Here is an 11279-nt window from a genome sequence, read left to right as displayed (position 1 = left end):
TTAATAGTTGATTTTATATCATTTGGTACTCATGTTTATTTTCTTCTGTCCCACTATTAATTGACCTATTTATTTGTAGATTTTGTCTGATTAATAGTTGATTTTATATCATTTGATACTCATGTTTATATTCGTTAAGTAGGTGTTTTAAAATGTTTTTCAATGATATAAAATTTACGGATATCCGTGATATAGTCTGAGAGATAAATCTACTAGGTCAATTAATAATGGGACGGAGGAACTATAAATTTAAACCTCTATACATGATCACATCTATTTGTGCCGTACACATATGGTCACAAGGCCCTATAATAACATAGCGTATTAAATTTAGTCATTCCTATAACAATATTGTCAATTGAGATACCCCTATTGGCAACAATGTTTTTATATACATATGACAAACTAGATAATTTCTCTAAGAATCAACCGTGTAAAAACAAATGTTACTATTAGTGCCAATTATTAGATGATTGCTATATGTGAGTACCAACTTCGCTAGGACTTGTACCAACTCTCATTTGAAATATGTTAGATGGAAGTACCCATGTTTTTAAAAACTTTTCAAAAGTACCATCACATTTATATTTTCCATCCATCACATTTATATTTTCCATCCAGGTTAGTCAACACTAGTTTACTTTTCTAAATTTTATTGATTTACCCTGTAGTAATTGTCATGTTTACCTTCTACGTCATTTTTCAGGGTCGTCGAGTTCGGTTCAGGATCGTTTCACCGTTTACAGGTTTGTTACATCATCACCCAATAAGGTTTATCATTTCCATCTATTTTGGGGGTATTTGGTTGGTGGAGAAACGACTTTCTGTAACACTCTTCAAGTTCATCGATACCAATTAAGGATCATTACATCGCATTCAGGTTCGTCGAGCCTGGTTCAGGATCATTACATCCCTTTCACGATCGTTGAATCATTTACCTTCTCGCCAAGGAGATGTTGTTCAAGGGTAAATAAGACTTTAATGGATATGATAACTGCCACCTAACACTTAACTGGATGAAAACAGTTATCTAAAAAGAACTGTCAAAAAATAAAAAAAACTTTTGATAAGTTTTAAAAAACGGGAGTACTTTCATCTTTTGTATTTCCAAATGAGGGTACTTTATCAAAATCCTCTATTTTTATATAGATCGATACCAGCTCTAGCAAAATTGGTACCCACCTTTAACCAAAGGCGGAGCTAGTGTAGTGAATTGCACACCTTTAACCATGCCTAGAATTCCTGATATTTTGGGCTCCCAAGCCAATTTGTACCCTCTAACAATACTTTGCTTCTCTTAGTGAAATTTCTAGCTCCGCCTCTACCTTTAGCAGTCCTGAATTATTGCCTCACCTACACGATTTTTTCTTTTTTTTCTTTTTTTTTTTAAGTTATAAGAGCAACTGCAGTGGTGCGATCAAAACCAAAGATCAAAGATCAAAAAAAAGACCAAAATTTGGGTTTAGTCCGTGGTGTGACGCAACGGTACATGATCAAAATTTCGTCAGGCGGACTTTAAAAGTCCGCCCCATTAAAATTCCATCAGGCGGACTTTAAAAGTCCGCCCCATCCTTTATAAATTTTAACAGGCGGACTTTAAAAGTCCGCCTCACTAAAATTCCATCAGGCGGACTTTAAAAGTCCGCCCCTCTCTTTGCAAATTTTAACAGGCGGACTTTAAAAGTCCGCCTCATTCCTTTTTTTTTTATTTAATTAAAATTTCGTCGGGCGTAATTTAAATCTCCGCCCGTTAACAAGCGTACTTTAAATTTACGCCCAGCAACAAGCGTACTTTAAATTTACGCTCGACTATAATAGAATTTGGGATTTGGTCGCGACCATATTTGGTCTGAAATTTGATCTTTGGTCCAAATTTGATCTTTACTCCGTCCCACTGTGTTACGATCTCATCCCATAAATTTGGTTATACTCGCCCACTGTGGATGCTCTAAGGGGTCATAACTCATAAGGGCCATTGACTTCAATAACTAGCCAATGAATAAGAAGGTACACATGAAGCTGAAACCGCCAGACAATGCAACTTCCCCACTTAACCAAAAATACATGTACTATTTAGTACCAGAAGTAGTAGTAAACACAGAGAAGAAAAACAAAGAAAGTTTTGACAAGAGTTATCACTTATCGAGTGAGAAAATGTCCCTTTTTAAAGAGATAGAGAAGAGAGGAGACCAAGGTGGGTCAGAAACACAAGTTGTGTTCAGGCAATCCATGTGCCCACATGGATGATGATAGAGAAAAGAAAAGAACTGCTACAACATGAAGTAGTAGTAGTAGCATAGTAACAGAAAAGACCAGTAGAAGAGAACAAACCCAAACCGAAAACTTAGTGGTAAACTCTATTCTTTTTCTGTTGCATCCAACAAAAATAGTAGTTACTCTTTGTCTTTGTTGTCCTTAAACCAGAAAAATAGAATCTCGAGTTGATTGAGAGAGAGAGAGAGAGAGAGTGAGTGTTTGTGGGTTTGAGTGAAAGAGATGAAAGAAAATAATGATGGGTTTGTAAGAGCAGATCAAATAGATCTGAAAAGTTTAGATGAACAACTTGAAAGACATCTTAGTAGAGCATGGACTATGGAGAAGCAAAGAGATGGAACAGCTACTGGAGGAAATGATAGAGCTGGCCGGGAAGAATGGGAGATAGATCCAGCTAAACTTATTATTAAAACTGTTATTGCTCGTGGTACTTTTGGTACTGTTCATAGAGGCATTTATGATGGCCTTGATGTTGCCGGTAATTTTACTACTAAACACCATTGATCTCCATTACTTTCTTCTGTGTGTTCTTTTTTCAGCTCTCACTCAATATCTTAACAGAAGTCTGAAACTTGTTTAGTTTTACATTTTCTGTTAAAGTACTTCTCTCTTTGTTTGAAGTGATTGACATGTTATTTGCTGATAAAAATTTGGTCTATTTTGCGTACCCCATTTGGACTAATTTCTCAGAACAGTACTGTGAGATACTCAGTGTAGTTAATGTTTAGAATTTGGTGTTAAGATTGGGTTGATCTTTTAATTCCAGAAATGAGCTATATAATTATTCATTGGTTAGCATATACAAAAAAGTTCTGCTTTTTGTAGTAAATGTGTTTGTTTTTATTTCTATGTTACGGTAAGTAGTCTTGTGAATATAAGTTAGTAAACCTGTGATTCACGGGATTGGAGTGCGATTGGGATGTAACACGACCCAATGGCGATTTACTAATTTACCTTTGCTGCAGAACTTTAATGTGATCTCATTTCTTAACTGACAACTGATGCACACCATTTATGAATGAGTTGTTGTGTGACCCTTTGGGAAATAGCAGCACACTCACCTTCAGATGAACATTTTATCTGCAAAAAAAATTGTAATGTTTTTATTTATAAAATTCCTAATCATGTCTCTATTGAAAAGATTCACAATGCACAGAACTTGAATGTTAACTGGCCCAACTGTTTTGTTTTTGACATCAGTAAAAGTAAGTTGCGATCCTCTTGTTATCATCTGTAGTTAAACTGCTTGACTGGGGAGAAGAGGGCCACAGAACAGAATCTGAAATTGCTTCACTTAGGACTGCTTTCACCCAAGAAGTTGTTGTGTGGCATAAACTAGATCATCCCAACGTGACTAAGGTAACACTCAATACTCTGCGATTAGAATCTTGTTAGAGTACTTTTATGATTGCATCTGGTGAACCGTCTATAATAGTGTGTCAGATATTGGGAATTTTTTTCTTTCTTATTGCATTGGCTACTCTAACGGTTTCATGTTGACAGTCTTGATGATTTGTGATACTATTTTATCTGGAAGTTTCTCATTGCTTGGTTCTCCATTTGACATTTGGATTGCTTTCGATCACGGAATGTGTTTTGCCACTGAATTGGCTAGACGTTTTTTTTTTGTTTTGTTTTGTTTTGTTTTCTTCAAATGTGGCTGATTCCTGGTAAATGCTTTTCAGTTTATTGGGGCTACAATGGGTAATTCAGGGCTGAGCATACAAAGTGACAGCGGTTTCATTGGGATGCCAAGTAATATTTGTTGTGTTGTTGTTGAGTACCTTCCTGGTGGTGCACTCAAATCTTACCTCATAAAGAACCGCAGAAAGAAGCTGCCTTTTAAAGTTGTTGTTCAACTGGCTCTAGATCTTGCGCGAGGGTAAGTATATTTTCCTCTTCATAGATTTATTTTGCAAACCTAGTGACTTAATACTTGTTTGATTAAGAAATCCTTTGTTGCTTTAGGACTTAGCAAGTCATCTCCCTTTTTTAGGTTGAGTTATCTTCACTCGAAGAAGATTGTGCATAGAGATGTCAAGACAGAGAACATGCTTTTGGATAAGCAGCGTACAGTAAAGATAGCTGACTTTGGGGTTGCTCGTGTTGAGGCTCAAAACCCTCATGATATGACTGGCGAGACAGGAACTCTGGGTTACATGGCTCCTGAGGTATGATACTCAGATTCGAATAAGATTTACTATAAAGCCGGAGAGTTCCTTTCTTAACTTCTCAGTTTCTGTTTGTAAGTAGCACAAAGGTTTATCATCTTAAGAAATTAGTGGTAGGGGGAGTTACCCAGTAATGTCACAAAGAAGAAAAGATAAAATTAGAACAGTAATGATCCAAGAATTATCTCGAGGAAAGAAACGGAACAAGGCCCCGCTAAGAATTCATTGTATCGGTTATCTATAGACTTCCATTCTTGTTTACTTTAACAAATCATGAGTTAATGGGCGTTGTTGATACAGGTACTAAATGGCAACCCGTACAATAGGAAATGTGATGTATACAGCTTCGGTATATGCTTGTGGGAGATATACTGCTGCGACATGCCGTATCCTGATTTGAGTTTCTCAGAAGTGACATCAGCCGTCGTCCGTCAGGTACAGATTTCTCAACTGCTTAATTTGAGACAGCACCCGAAAACCTCAAAACTCACCAAGCTCTGTTTTGAATTTACAGAATTTGAGACCAGAAGTACCTCGTTGTTGTCCTAGTGCTCTATCAAACGTAATGAAGAAATGCTGGGATGCAAATCCTGACAAGCGGCCAGAAATGGACGAGGTTGTAACGTTGATAGAAGCCATCGACACAACAAAGGGTGGAGGAATGATCCCTGCTGATCAGGCTCAGGGTTGTTTATGTTTTCGCAAGACACGAGGCCCCTGAAAGTATTATCCCTTGGAGCAAAGACATAACAAAGTGGCGTATGGAAAGCTCAGGAAATAATTGGGATTTGTATTCAAGGAAAAAAATTGTGATGTCACAGTAGAGAGAACTTGATGGATTCATGCTGAAAGAGAGAAAAGATCTCTTCAACATCTCCTAGGATGATGGTGTAAAGCTTTTTTTGTTTTTTTTTGTTTTTTTTTGTTTCTTCCTGTGTTTATTGTGTATTTTCATTGAAGTGAGTCCAGTTCTATGATGTACCGGCTGGTTCTCCACTATTCTGTAAGATTAGCTTCTGTGTTCCATTATTATTATGATGATGGTCTGACCATTTTTAAGTAAAAAGAACTATTTTCATTCCTCAGAATACATTGATTTCTCTAACAGCTTTCGTTGGCAAATTGACTACAAACAGAAACATAGTCTGAACTGCTGCCGAGCTTTAACACATGAAATTATGACAATGGCAAGAATTGACTTGAACCAAATTTAACTTAAATTTAGAAATATACATACTCAATTACAAAATTATTGGGGTTGTAAGAAGAATAACCGACTAAATATTACAGTACATCCAAGAAACTTTGAGGACACCGGTTCAGTATGGATCTTTGGGAACACCAATTCATTAATTTTTCAGAAATTATGAAGGTTTTTAACCTGCAATCTTGTAAGTTGGATTGACTAAATTATCAAGCCCCGTTACAACTTGTATGGATTCAATAACGTCCCCAACCTTTAGATCTGCCAACAAATCCTCATTCTTTATGACATATCCAAACACTGAATAGCGTCCATCCAATATGTTGGCGTTACTGGGAGTCAATTCACTTTCTTTCAAAAGCCAAAATACCTGGCTTGAACCTGAATTATCTTCAAATTCCTACTCCAGCAGAAGTGAGAAAAGAAGTAAGCTTCAAGTCATCAATGCTAACGTAAATGTGTCGATTACAAGATTGGTATGAATCAGACTACTTACTTCTCTAGCCATAGCCATAGTTCCGAACGCATTGAAAGGAAGCTTTGTTTGAGCTTTGTATTGACCAAGCTCCTAAATAAGAAAAAAAAAATTATAGACATATAAGCAGTAATCACAACAAATCAGATGATACATAGCAGTGTACAGATCTTAGAGTTTGGTAATTTCTTCACTTGAATAGATAAGCTTACTTCTAACGTTTCACCGTAAACAGGAGTTTTTTCGCCATCAACCATGATTTCCAATGGTATCGTACGTGGTTTTTCTGTACTTGGATCAATGAAACCCTCTGCAGGACCCTCAGGATCCCCAGTTTGAACCACAAAGCCATCCGCTGTAGAAACAAAAGAGAAACTTAATCGACAAATCACATTATCAAACCATGAAACTACTGAAAAAGGATCCCAAGTTTTATTGTTACAGTTCGTTACCTCTTTGGATTTCCATGCCGTCGTAGAAGTGTCTTTCAACCAAATCTACAAAGTTCCCAGCAGTCACCGGGGCATTGTAGCCATCCAGCACTATACGGAATACACATTCCTCCAAGTTAGCATTGTCCTTGACTTTCACTTTCATATCCACAGCTGCCCTCCCTTTCAAAAGAGGCATGTTTCTATATTCTTCAGGCACTTCGTAAGGGAAACCATCGACCATATCCTCTTCCACACTGCAGAAAGCCAATGCCCCAGGAAGATCTCAGCTGCAGTCAATGACAAGGGTATATATGAGAGCGGGTTATCTTTTACCCTTTTTTTTTGTTCCCAATGTTTAACAACAAAATAGGATTTCTTTCCAACTAGGAAACTAATAAACGAATATTCCCATCAAAGATTGATCCTACATTTTCATCCATAATAGACGACAAGTAGATTAGTCGTGGTGATAAGTTTACAAGTAGATACCTAAAAAAGAACCACACTGATGTTGTATGTGTATGCAATGGAATCCGCTATTGCTGAACTCAAAGCTAGTTTGGTGACCTCTTTCTTATTTCTCCTACTGTAGTTTGCTACTGAAGTCTATATAGGTGAATAACTTTCATGGCACTTAGGTATGAGATTAGAAACCAACAAACTGGATAGATGGAACTTGATTGTAAGAGTTTTACTTAGGCAGGAGTATATATAAAAAAAAATAAAAAATTGGGAGCAGACTGAGTGGTTAGTGCTCACCCTCCAACGTATGAGAGCAATTCCTTCTGTTTAGGTGCAATTTTATCCCTACTCTTGTCCAAAATGATCTGTTCAAATTCATCCATCCCAGCTTCCAATTTATCAAGCATTTCCTTGCCATGCTCTTTCTTTGATTCGGCAACACCTGCGAGAATCAAACTTTTCCCCTGCTTGAGTGCCCGCGATGCCTGCTTCAAATTCTATGACATTGCACAAACACAGAACCATCATCTATTAGAAACATCAATTTCACTAATTTTATCATTCACAAAATATAGTAATAATTTGAGGAAAGTACAGGGTTCTTTCTTACTCTCTCTGCAGAATCTAGTGCTTTAGTTCCAGAAACCTTAAGACTCTCCGTAATATCTTCAAGTGGCTTTTGTACTTCTCGGATAGCTTTATTATCAATCGGTAAGGCGTACCTTAACAACGCTTCCGGGTCTTTTATTGGAGGTCCAGATATTAATACAGACAGATTAGGTATAGCAGGACCGATTGGAGTAGCAGTAGCAGTCCAATCAGGAACTGCAGTAACTAAGCCAATTGCTAATGCTATAGAAATTGCACATTCTTTTAAAGAAAAACTACTCCGAGAAGTTGAACTTCGGAGAGAACATTGAGGACTAAATTGATGAATCCGTTTAGATCTGTTAATATGATGATGATGATTAAAGAAATGGACTGGTTTAGTTGAAATTGTAGGAATGGTACGTCCTGAAGTTGAGTAATGACAAGAAAGAAGAGCTGCCATTAGAAGAAATTTAGGTGTGTTTTTCAGGAAATTGGAAACAACATTTAGGGCGTTGAAGATGACCGAGACGTTAGTTTTGAGTTTAGACTGGGCAGTGGGTAGAGAGGAAGAAGGATAAGGCAATATTGGAAGAAGAAAATCGTGATCGTTCAACCTCACGCTTTGGATAACAAAGATAGAATATCCAAGAAGAGAAAAATATATCCTTTGGGTGACGAGTGAATCGATCGCGCATTCTAGTTGCACTTGCACTGAAGTCGAGATCCGGGACAAAAATCCGGCGCGGCAAAAATCGGACATTATTTGTTTGAGCAAATTGCAAATTCGGTCGATTACGCAGTCAATTATAGAATCCTATTATTGGGTCTTTGAAAAGGAGGGGAATTCGATGGCTTATAGGATCATGAAATAATAATACATAGAGTTCCTTATCCTGGTATTTTATGTAATACCTATTTTACCCAGAGTATGATGTGGAAATTGAATAATTAAAAATACTAGAACCCGCTACTATATGGGTTAAATATATAGAAGCCCCACTAAATGGATCCTCCCCTATCAACTCCATACTTTCACTTTTTAATATTTTTAGGCCCAGAACTTTAGATTTCAGGGCTTGTTAATAAAGTTTAGGGTTTGGAAAAAATTCGTAATACCAAAAATACCCCTTAGTATATATACCTAACGAAATAGGCTATATGTTTCATTTCCAGATTCATTTTCATTTTCGTGTTCTCTCACTTCTCTCTCTCGTCTCTGCTCTGAAATAAATTAGAGTTCCTTCGTCAAACCGAAGAAAACAACGAACCTAAATCTGAGAAGAATCATATCAGTGTTAAGCAGATGTAGAGCAGAATCATATCAGTGTAGAATCAATCAACGAACCTAAATCTATAAATTTAACAACTTATCATCAGTTACTTCACAAATCAGGCTCAGACGATTTGATTGATTCTTCGTTTGAATCTAGGTTTTAGAAAAATTCATTGGCGAACTTCAAATCTCTGCAACCTCAACACACGGATCATCAGCAAACGAAGTATAAGGTAAGTTAATTTCATTTTCTCTTGTCGTAGTACTTCGATTAAGTGATTTTAGTTGATTGATTTAGAAAAGCAATTTCAGAAAAGTAATTTAGGATTTCCAAAATCTAAATCTTCAAATTCGTTTCAATTGACTTATCTGAGTCAAAATCAGATCTTAGATTTACAATCATCTACTCGCTTAGATCATTTTCATGTAAATATTTTAAAGAATCTTGAACAAAATTTTTAGATATGTTCTTCATCGAAATCGTAGTATCTATCAATTTCTAGCTACAATCTAATAACTGATTTGAGATTCGATATCAATTAATCACCGCCTTTATTACCCCTCGATTTGATTTGAGTTTCATCTAATCTTAATTTTGTCAACTTGTTCTATTCTTGATAAATTTCATAAAGTTTAATGTTTATTTTTTTAAATTTGTTCAAATTATAACAACAAATGAAATTTAGTATCACGGCTAGAACTATGTATCTAATAGAAGAAAAATCTACTTTGAGTTTCATTGTCAATTCAATCTTTTACCGAGTATCTAGTAATAACAAGATGTTGTCGATTCACAACAAGTACGAGCTGAGATCTCTGCAACCTGAACTCGCTCATAGCAACAGAAGCTCTCGTAATACATCTGTGAATTGATATCGAAGTGTAATGAACTCATATAATTCATTATCTTCTTAAATTTTTTTGATTGATATATCTCTTTAATCTTGTTGGTTTCTTATGTTTTCTGAATTTTTTAGCCTACTGCGTGGTCGCAGCGAAGCTGCCAGAAGACAAGTTCCAGTTGCATTTCTAGAACGTGTCAAGGACTGACTTCAGCAAGAGATATAGAGGAGGCAAGACTGGAATTGTTGTTGCACACAACCTTAACAAGTAGTTTGGGTAATTCTTTCAAAATTTACCTGCCAATAGGAAACAATAATTAATAATTATGTATCTTTAAAGTCATGAATTTGAGTACTGCTAAGCATATGGATGTGTAACTGCAGATTACACTAGCCATGTGGATATGTAACTTCTTATTACACAAGCAATATGAATGCGTAACTACAGTTTACACAAGCCATTGCATGTGTACCTGCTAAGTATATTTATTTATTTTACGTTTCAAGTGTGTAGTATTCGTAAAAATTGGTTTTATCTGTTCATTTAAACTATTTAAATTTTGGTTTTGGGTAGGTGTGGGCACTGTAAGAAGCTTGCACCAGAGTATGAGAAGCTTGGTGGAAACTTTAATAAGGCTAAGTCTGTTCTTATTGGAAAGGTTAAATAATTTTAACTTATTTACTTTTGATCTATATTGATGTTTTTGAACTTCCTTCTTGCATGATGTGTCATTCTGCTTACCTTTACCCTATCTCCGTTTTAAGTAAGTAGAGTGGAGGTTTTGAAATAAGTACTACTTACTGGAAGCATCAAACAATTGTGCTACTGTGTGTCTAATTCACTCTTGTCTTTACCATTTCAAGTACATTGTCTTTTCTCAGAAGTTGTCTAATCAATAGCAGAACTGTCTAAAACTAGTAATTACTTCTTTTTTGAGTCGAGTCTTTATTTGCAAGGTGAAATGAGTGCCTTCTTCTTGTTGTAGTTTTGTTTTCTATCATTAGCTGTCAAGTGCAACCCTTATTGTTCATCGCCAAGGGAGCTGTGTCAGAGGAAAATAATAAAATCTGTTTTCTGTATTTAGAGGCTTACTTTATTTTTAAATATTTTTGCAGAAGACCAAGCTAACAAAATGTCAAGCACAAATGCAGAGGATGCCCAGAAGCAGGAACATGTAGAGGATACAAGCAAAGACCAAGTTAACGAAGACTCGCCTGAAAATAACCCAATGCATGAACACGGAATAGAAGAACATCCCATGCCATCACCTCAGCAAGAGGTACTAACTGAATATTTGTTTATTTGCATTTCTGGAAAGAGTTATTTTCCAAGCCAGTTTAGAGCTTACTTGGCATGATTATGTTTGATGATTTTCTGTGGAGTACCAAAGTTGGATTCCTTATGGTACAATCCTAATTTAAAAATGTTAGAAACTTAACATTAAAAATATGTCTTCAGGAAGAATTACTCAAGAAGAAATATGGAGGAATTTTATCCAAGAAAACTCCTTTGATATCCAAGGTAACAATCTATTTCTACAGTTCTTATGATT

At 36.0% G+C, this 11279-nt stretch overlaps 2 protein-coding genes across 2 annotated transcripts; one reads left to right on the top strand and one right to left on the bottom strand.

Moving 5' to 3' along the window:
* The first annotated feature begins 2192 nt into the window (after nucleotides 1-2192).
* LOC113276431 (serine/threonine-protein kinase STY13-like) lies at nucleotides 2193-5533 on the top strand. The gene is made up of 6 exons (XM_026526030.1): nucleotides 2193-2752; nucleotides 3512-3633; nucleotides 3960-4156; nucleotides 4271-4445; nucleotides 4746-4880; nucleotides 4960-5533. Exons 1-6 carry the CDS (start codon nucleotides 2497-2499, stop codon nucleotides 5164-5166), a joined length of 1092 nt encoding a protein of 363 aa, XP_026381815.1. The 5' UTR covers nucleotides 2193-2496; the 3' UTR covers nucleotides 5167-5533.
* Nucleotides 5534-5586: 53 nt separating this feature from the next.
* On the bottom strand, nucleotides 5587-8236 carry LOC113276430 (peptidyl-prolyl cis-trans isomerase, chloroplastic-like). The gene is made up of 6 exons (XM_026526029.1): nucleotides 7631-8236; nucleotides 7318-7517; nucleotides 6577-6812; nucleotides 6337-6479; nucleotides 6146-6217; nucleotides 5587-6049 (listed from the first exon to the last, which is right to left on the bottom strand). Exons 1-6 carry the CDS (start codon nucleotides 8069-8071, stop codon nucleotides 5822-5824), a joined length of 1320 nt encoding a protein of 439 aa, XP_026381814.1. The 5' UTR covers nucleotides 8072-8236; the 3' UTR covers nucleotides 5587-5821.
* Nucleotides 8237-11279: the final 3043 nt, after the last annotated feature.

The sequence above is a fragment of the Papaver somniferum genome, chromosome 4 (genome assembly GCF_003573695.1).
Source record: "Papaver somniferum cultivar HN1 chromosome 4, ASM357369v1, whole genome shotgun sequence".
NCBI classification, from domain to species: Eukaryota; Viridiplantae; Streptophyta; class Magnoliopsida; order Ranunculales; family Papaveraceae; genus Papaver; species Papaver somniferum.
This window is presented reverse-complemented; position numbering and strand designations above follow the sequence as displayed.

What these genes read in the sequence shown, in the direction of transcription:
- LOC113276431 (XM_026526030.1), top strand. Translation starts at nt 2,497, where the DNA reads ATGAAAGAAAATAATGATGGGTTTGTAAGAGCAGATCAAATAGATCTG. An exon ending in ATCATCCCAACGTGACTAAG is followed by an intron (nt 3,634 to 3,959) that starts GTAACACTCAAT and finishes AATGCTTTTCAG; the next exon opens with TTTATTGGGGCTACAATGGG. An exon ending in CATCAGCCGTCGTCCGTCAG is followed by an intron (nt 4,881 to 4,959) that starts GTACAGATTTCT and finishes TTGAATTTACAG; the next exon opens with AATTTGAGACCAGAAGTACC.
- LOC113276430 (XM_026526029.1), bottom strand. Translation starts at nt 8,071, where the DNA reads ATGGCAGCTCTTCTTTCTTGTCATTACTCAACTTCAGGACGTACCATT. An exon ending in CACTAGATTCTGCAGAGAGA is followed by an intron (nt 7,518 to 7,630) that starts GTAAGAAAGAAC and finishes GCAATGTCATAG; the next exon opens with AATTTGAAGCAGGCATCGCG. An exon ending in TTGCTCTCATACGTTGGAGG is followed by an intron (nt 6,813 to 7,317) that starts GTGAGCACTAAC and finishes GGCTTTCTGCAG; the next exon opens with TGTGGAAGAGGATATGGTCG.